Source organism: Esox lucius, chromosome 5, assembly GCF_011004845.1.
Source record: "Esox lucius isolate fEsoLuc1 chromosome 5, fEsoLuc1.pri, whole genome shotgun sequence".
In the NCBI taxonomy this organism is placed as follows: domain Eukaryota; kingdom Metazoa; phylum Chordata; class Actinopteri; order Esociformes; family Esocidae; genus Esox; species Esox lucius.
The window spans coordinates 9,164,315-9,172,582 of NC_047573.1; the positions used below are offsets into that span (position 1 = coordinate 9,164,315).

At 43.0% G+C, this 8,268-nt stretch overlaps 1 protein-coding gene across 1 annotated transcript in view; it reads left to right on the plus strand.

The window, feature by feature from the left end:
* myo1d (myosin 1D) overlaps positions 1-3,656 on the plus strand; it is a 67,742-nt gene extending 64,086 nt beyond the window's left edge. Inside the window, exon 22 of the mRNA XM_010866286.5 lies at positions 1,264-3,656. Within this exon, the coding sequence (XP_010864588.1) occupies positions 1,264-1,420 (157 nt within the window). The 3' untranslated portion in view covers positions 1,421-3,656. The remainder of the gene's footprint in view (positions 1-1,263) is intronic.
* The last annotated feature ends 4,612 nt before the right edge of the window (positions 3,657-8,268 follow it).

Genomic DNA, 8,268 nt, shown 5'->3' on the forward strand with positions numbered 1-8,268 from the left:
CCCTTCTGAACCCTCACTGAGGCTGTGGTACCTGAGCTACATCCAGAGGAGAGGCAGATGTCTCATGTGACAGGGCAATAGGAAGTGTTTTCCCAGTAGCAGATGACACATGGTGTTCTGAGCCACTTGACTAACCCTAACAAAACTGATTTTGCTTTCATAGCCTTTTTATGTAGCAAAAATAACAGGGTTTCTTTATGCACTTCGTACATTGCCTGCTTAGTCAGTGCCAACTCACTGGCTGTGTGGTTATGAACTTCACCCTGCTTGTCCTCCCAGTGAGCAGATAGCAGTGAGGCTTGGCTTCCCATTCTGCCCTCTAACACAGGACAGACAGACATGTGGTAGAAGCACCAAGAACAGGCCCAGGCAACAAACATTCACCAGCACTGCTGTCCTATTGGCTGGCAAGTCGGCCATGACAGATGGCGGGGTTCACAGGGTATCCATGGTAACCCAGCTCTGCCGCAGCCCTGATCGCCAGGCTCCAGTAATGTGCGTGTGATGCAGACACTGAGGTCCGGCGTGGGAGGTTTGTGGTGACTTGTTGTTTTTGAGGTGTCGTCGCGCGACCAGAGCGTGTCATGGCTGCTCGGATTCATTCTGTGTATTGAGAAGCACTTGCTGAGCGGCTTCTTCAGCTCTGGCCGTTTCTGCAAATCACCAAGGGTTTTGTCTTTAATTATGCGTGTTGATAAATGCTGTGGTAAGTGCTGCCACAAGACAGGATGTCAGGCTGAGAGATTGTTTGAGCATTAACCCCCCCCATTCTACGTACAGTGGTCCTCTTTCTGGCGTTGAGCTAGCTCTAGCCAAGCACTTTAAAAACAACTGACATCCTGACTCTGTCACAAATACATTTTTGTTACCCTCCCTTAACCAATTTTCCTCATTGATCCCTTTTAAAAGGAAACGGTGCAAAAGGCAGTTTAGCCAGAAACCTCTTAACTGGATGTGACAGACACTAATAAACAATCGGCTGCTGTGCAGTACCCACAGCGCAGGCTCACTGTTGCTCAATGACTAGTCTACCGCGGTCTATATCTATGCCCAATCTAATCAAGGTCACTTTAGCTCGTATACACAACATTGGAGGATGCCAACCATATTGATGTTTTGGTTTAAAAATGCCTCAAGCCTTTTAGAACAAGCCTGTGTCACAAAGTCCTCTCTCTTTCGGATTGTATTGATGAAACTGTTTCAAGCTATGTGCAATGGATTTTTAACAAGTCTCTCTCTCTCTCTCTCTCTCTCTGTCTGTAGTGAGAAGAGAAAATTGCAGGTGAATATAGCCAGTCCCATCCAGTGCAGTATGAACGGCAGGAAGTGCACTGTCATCGTGGAGTCCAAAATCCACCAATCACAGCCAGACTTCACCAAGAGCCGCTCCGGCTACATCCTCTCTGTGCCGGGGAACTAAAGTTGCATTCGAGGCCCACATAGTCAGCCATATGGACTAGTGACATGGACAAGTGTCAAATGAGGACTCTATAAATCGTATCTTGTGTTTCTAGAGTTGTTTTGTGAGCTAGATGGCCTTATAGGATACATTGATACATGATTGATTTGAGAATGAAAGCCATGCCATATTTGTGCCTTTTTGAATAGGGAGTAATTGTGTGCAACTCTCTGTTTTTGAGTAGGAGACATTTTGAATACATGCAAACCATTTTGTTTGACTCTCATACATGCACATCCATAATTTACCAAGGAGTCAATCACCCTTTCGCTTTTTGATATAAGAGCTGTTTTGTTAGGCCATTGCGATCATTATGTGACACTGTTATTTTTTTCATCATGGTTAGAAGAAAATAGTTTGACATTTAATATATTGTAGGAAATTTATTGTATATTCTCATGACTAGTTTTTCATTATTTTATTAGATGGAAACTTTTTTTTTTTTAATCACACCCAGTCCTATGTATAAACCTTTTCCATTCTGTTTGTATTTAGCAAAAAAGAATGGCTGAGTATAGTTCTGTGTATATCAATGACGGAATGGTGTCAGAGGCACTCATGAGAAATGTGTAGTTCTTTAGTTACCTAATCACAGGGTGTTGAGAGAGATATGTTGACCATATCCTGAATCTGTACCACACGCTCCGAGAGGAGCGTTAAAATCTCTTAATTTAAAAACCTGAATCTTATTTCGGTGAACATACTGTCTTGTCTGTACATTTACATTACTCCCGTGTAGTACTGTGTAGTACTCTACGCACTAATGTTATCTTGTCAAATTAATGTGGATGTCATCAGAAGATTGACCTAAAGCCGCTTAAAGCCAAGTGATCTAACGGTGTGTTCTAATCTGTCTTGGATGTGTGCCTTGTAATATTCCTGATTCTAAATGTTCATGGTTTTGAGTGGACTTGCCCCTCGCTACTATTTAACCAGAGATGACGCTGCCAGGTGTTGCATGTTTTCTGTAGAAGAGACTTACCTTTTCACATGTCAAGTAATCCGTGGTAGAGCCCTCCTGTCTGTCTGTGTAGGCCTGTCGACTTAGACTGAAATGACAGTGATGGGATATTCTGAATGCCACCATCTCCCAGAGTACTTGGCCTATTTCCATTCCTTCTAGTTCCATTGCCAACCTACTGCTGTAGATAGGTCATTGTCAGTCTGCGTTCTATCCAGAAAAAAAAAACTGCTACCAAGCTATCGTATGGGAAAATCGATGTTGTAATTAATTTGTGTTCTGTCATATTCACTGAAGGGATCATCCTTGTACGTTGCAGCTACGACCTCTGACCTTTTGCTGTTATGAGAAGGCCAACTATATCTCCCCTGTATGCTCCAATCATACAATATGTTTCCCAACTGGGCTTGTCCATTTCTCTACTCATTAGAATGCTCTATATATCTTGACACCTTCCAACGAAATTGGTTTCTCCTGCATCTCCATGTGTCACTCTTGTAGGTAAGTATACTTTTGTCTGAGAACCAAAGTCCAACTTGGCTGCCTCCTGTCCTGCTGCCAGTTGTCTTGGCACTCTACCTTGGTGGGTAGGCAGTGCAACCCTCCTGGGCAGAGAAGGAATTCATGCTGTCTTAATCCCCTGCCCTTTTGGAGAAAGAGTGTCAATTTCCACAGAGTTGCTCGCTTTCCTCACAATGTAAATAAGACTGTGGTTCTTCAGTTGAGGACCCTTGTCCCTTTGGTTCTGCTCCCCTGTCCCTTTGGTTCTGCTCCCCTGTCCCTTTGGTTCTGCTCCCCTGTCCCTTTGGTTCTGCTCCCCTGTCCCTTTGGTTCTGCTCCCCTGTCCCTTTGGTTCTGCTCCCCTGTCCCTTTGGTTTATGTTGGCCTTGACTGATCTTATCCAAAGTTTTACCTGCAGTACTGTAAATCCCCCAGATTGTAGAAATATATTATATAGTATGTCCGGTTATCACCCAAGTGCCTTAAGAAAGGGATCCCAGTTTATTACATTTCATTGTTTCTTTCTATTACAATTGTTAACTGTTAATTGTTAACTGTTCCCTATTCAACCTTTACAATGTTAACATAGCAAAATGGGAACCTAAAAGATTTCTGTAAATTAACGACTGGCTAATGTGGAAAACTTGTTATAATATTGTTTTCATCCCCGTTCAGGATTTCTGTAATGAGTACATCTACTCTCATTTCCTCCAATACACCAAGCATATTCATACATCTGTTGGTCATGTGCCTTTTTTGTGTTGTGTATTAATGTATTATGTGGTCTGATTGGCTGATGGCTGTGGTATATGATACCTTATGAACCAAAATAACTCAACACTCAGCCATTAATGTCTAAACCGCTGGCAACAAAAGTGAGTACACCCCTAAGTGAAAATGTCAAAATTGGCCCCAAAGTGTCAATATTTTGAGTGGCCACCATCATTTTCCAGCACTGCCTTAACCCTCTTGGGCTGAACTGGTTGCCACTGGAGTCCTCTTCCACTCCTCCATGACAACATTACAGGGTGGTGGATGTTAGAGACCTTGCGCTCCTCCACCTTCCGTTTGAGGATGCCCCACAGATGTTCAATTGGGTTTAGGTCTGGAGACATGCTTGGCCAGTCCATCACCTTTACCCTCAGCTTCTTTAACCAGGCAGTGGTCGTCTTGGAGGTGTGACCTGAGGCCCAGTCTCCAAAAGGAGGGGATCATGCTCTGCTTTAGTAAGTCACAGTACATGTTGGCATTCATGGTTCCCTCAATGAACTGTAGTACCCCAGTCTCGGCAGCACTCATGCAGCCCCAGGCCATGACACTCCCACAACTATGCTTGACTGTAGGCAAGACACACTTGTCTTTGTACTCCTCACCTGGTTGCCGCCACACACAATTGACACCATCGGAACCAAATAGGTTTATCTTGGTCTCATCAGACCACAGGACATGGTTCCAGTAATCCATATCCTTAGTCTGCTTGTCTTCAGCAAACTGTTTGCAGGCTTTCTTGTGCATCATATTTAGAAGATGCTTCCTTCTGGGACAACAGCCATGCAGACCAATTTGATGCAGTGTGCGGCGTATGGTCTGAGCACTGACAGGCTGACCCCCCACCCCTTCAACCTCTGCAGCAATGCTGGAAGCACTTATACGTCTATTTCCCAAAGGCAACCTCTGGATATGACACTAAGCACGTGCACTCAACTTCTTTGGTCGACCATGGCGAGGCCTGCTATGAGTGGAACCTGTCCTGTTAAACCGCTGTATGGTCTTGGCCACCGTGCTGCAGCTCAGTTTCAGGGTCTTGGCAATCTTCTTATAGCCTAGGCCATCTTTATGTAGAGCAACCACTCTTTTTTTCAGATCCTCAGAGAGTTCTTTGCCATGAGGTGCCATGTTGAACTTCCAGTGACCAGCATGAGGGAGTATGAGAGCGATGATACCAAATTTAACACACCTGCTCCCCATTCACACCTGAGAACTTGTAACACTAACGAGTTACATGACACCGGGGAGGGAAAATGGCAAATTGGGCCCAATTTGGACATTTTCATTTAGGGGTCTTCAGTTATTTTGAAGGGAAAGCATGTTTACACTGTTATACAAGCTGTACACTCACTACTTTACATTGTAGCAAAGTGTTGTCACATGAAAAGATATACTCATGTACAAAAATGTGAGGGGTGTCCTCACTTTTGTGAGATACTGTATATTAATGCCCTTCATCATTTCCTGTTTCCCCGGAGTCTAAATATATGGTTGTGCCCATGTAAAGTTCCTTCGTACATCACCATGTGTTAAATCAAACATCTGTCCGCTCAAAGGAGACATGTCGTTTTCATATACAAATCACGTAAAGGATAGAATATTCATGAACAGTTAAATATGACTAAGCACCGTCTGGGCTGTAATTGTTTCGTACGACTAGAACAGAGGATTTGGATCCTGTGTGTATTGCACCCGTGCACAGTGAGGAAGATGGTGATGGAGGCAAGGAAGAATGCATGGATCGCAGCATTGTTTTACGTGTCACAAGTATGTCTCAAATTTTAGCACTCAAGTCTGAGCCAAGTCTCTAGTCCTGAACTTTGAGTCCTGAAAACAAGTCAATGTGCTCTTCACCAAATGTAATACCATTTCACACTAAACAGGAGTAATAGTTAGTATGTTCAATTTATGCAAATCGTGAATGCTTTTGAAGTATATTTATTACTTTCCAAATAAACCTTCCATGGAAATACACGGGTAGCTGTGAGAAAGACATCAATATGACAAAAACTAAATATTATAGTGCTCCCCAAATATGCTCTAGACCAGGGGTGTCAAACCGGTTCCACGGAGGGCCGAGTGTCTGCAGGTCTTTGGGTTTTCCTTTAAATTGGTTCCCAGGTCAGACCTGAACAACCAGGTGGGGGTAGAAACTAACCAATTAGTGAACTCATAAATCAATCAGGTACAAGGTGAGAGCGAAAACCTGCAGACACTCGGCCCTCCGTGGAACCGGTTTGACACCTGTGCTCTAGACCACAGGTCTTCAACCCTCTCCTGGGGACCCCCAGCCATTCCATCTATTGGATGTATCCCAGAGCTAGCACACCTGAACCAACTTCTTAACTAATTAACAAGCCCTTACCTGTTGAATCAGGTGAGCTAGTTCAGGGCAAAACCTAAACTGTGATGGCTGGGGGAACCCCAGGAAAGGGTTGAAGAACTATGCTCTAGACGCCTAAAACAATCCTGCCATGAAGTTACAATAATTTATTAAAAGTTACAATAATTTATTAAGAGGTACATCAAAACAACTGCTACTGAACTTCAAGTAGGCCTACAATTTGAACACAGGCCTTAATGTCTGTGAAAAAAAATAGATCCCCTAAAAGATGAAAATCCTGAACATGTAGACTATTACAATTTGTACTCTTAAAATATTCCCCCAGCACAGCCAAAAGAGAACTGGTCACCCAACTGAGCCTGGTTGCTCTCTAGGTTTCTTCCTAAATGTTGGCCCCTCTTAGGGAGTTTTTCCTAGCCACTGTGCTTCAACATTGTTGGTGCTTGCTCCTTGGGGTTTCTGGCTGGGTGTTTTGTAAAAGCACTTTGTGACAACTGCTGATTTAGAAAGGGCTTTATAAATGCATTTGATTGATTGTAGGCTTGTACACAGTCGCCCAACCTTACCACACACACACCCTCTGTGTGTGGTTTTAATAGGGACATGTATGTCAATTTTCTTTTAGGAACAGCTGTAACGTCAGGCAGGATTTGGGCTACCAACTGCCTAGCCAGTTTTAGCTCTGGTGCAATGATCACGTTCCTGCACTTACTGACTGTGTGGAGGCCAACTGATTTAATGTTACGTTAGCCTACATCAGGGGTGTCCAAACAGTTCCACGGAGGGCCGAGTGTCTGCAGGTTTTTGGTTTTTCCTATCAGTTGGTTCCCAGTTCACACCTGAACAACCATGGTAGAAACTAACCAATTAGTAACCTAATAAGTCAATCAAGTAAGGTGAGAGCGTAAACCTGCAGACACTCGGCCTTCCGTGGAACTGTTTGGACACCCCTGGCCTACATGCTACCAAAGCTATATATAACTGCTAGCTATATTAGCCATGACTTACCGTTCTTTGTGGAGCTTCAAATGTCGAACAAATTTGGTAGTTGTTGCACCTCCGTTCGAATTTTCTTCCTGCATGTTTTGCAAGTTACAATCTGTTTTATGTTGACTATAGCGTAGTCTTTATATCCAAAAATAATAATTTTGGGCATCATCTTTCCAAGGGCTCTGTCTGAATTCACCTGCCAACATTTCTCTGCATTACCACGCGCAATCTTGAAATGCCGGACCTCAGAATCTTGAAATGCGCTGAATGGAGGAGTGGTCAAAGATCCATCCAAAAATTTGTAACAATCTTGTCAGACTGTACAGGAAGAGGCTCAGTGCTGTTATCCACTCCAAGGCTTCACAAAATATTGATTGTAGGGGTGCCAATGTTTGAAAACTATGTTTTGTAGAACAAAATGTACTAATGAATATTTTGTGGTTGAGATATGTTTGAGCCCCGAAACATGACTCATTGCTTGTGTTGTAGTTGTTGCATTCCCTTTTGCTCAATTTCAGAAAGGGTGCCAATATTTCTTGAGTTGTCTGTATCAATATTGATCGTAAATGAGAAAGTCTGAACAAATCTTCATCACTGTTTCGTCTATGTAGACACACAAGGACCAACAATGATAGTTATTTTATGTATTATTTGATTAAAAAATGTATCTCCTGTGGAATTAATCTTTTGTTGTCATTGGGATGGTGCGATGTGTCGTGTGGTATCTGTGACCGATATGAATGTATAAATGCAGATAAACAATTATACTCTCGTCCAGGTCCACTGATATGTAGACTAGTCAGATGGCCAGCCATTTTGTTGTCTATTGGGAGATGCTAATCTGCCTGCTACCGTAGCTGCTTTTTTGCAGCCGCTAAACACTCCGCATTTAGTATCAGCCTGGTGAACTAGTCATTCCTGCGTCTCACTGGTGTGGGATGTAGGAGGATCACTTAGTAATCAGTTGTGTTCATACTCATGACTATGTTGTCCATGATTAACCCAATGATATTAAAATGTAGGCAGATTTAATGACCGTGGATGTTTTGATCCTCCAGTATGAGTCGACCTCACAGTCATATTTCGTTTTTGTGTGGCTAGCTAGATTTTACTCTGGCTATGAGAGGTAATCTATTTGAATCATCAAATAATTTTTTTTTTGGATTCCCAGATTTTTTTTCTATTCAAGTGCATAACCCTGGCAGCTATTCCGTGATATATAGTATGGACCAAATATGTGGGTGT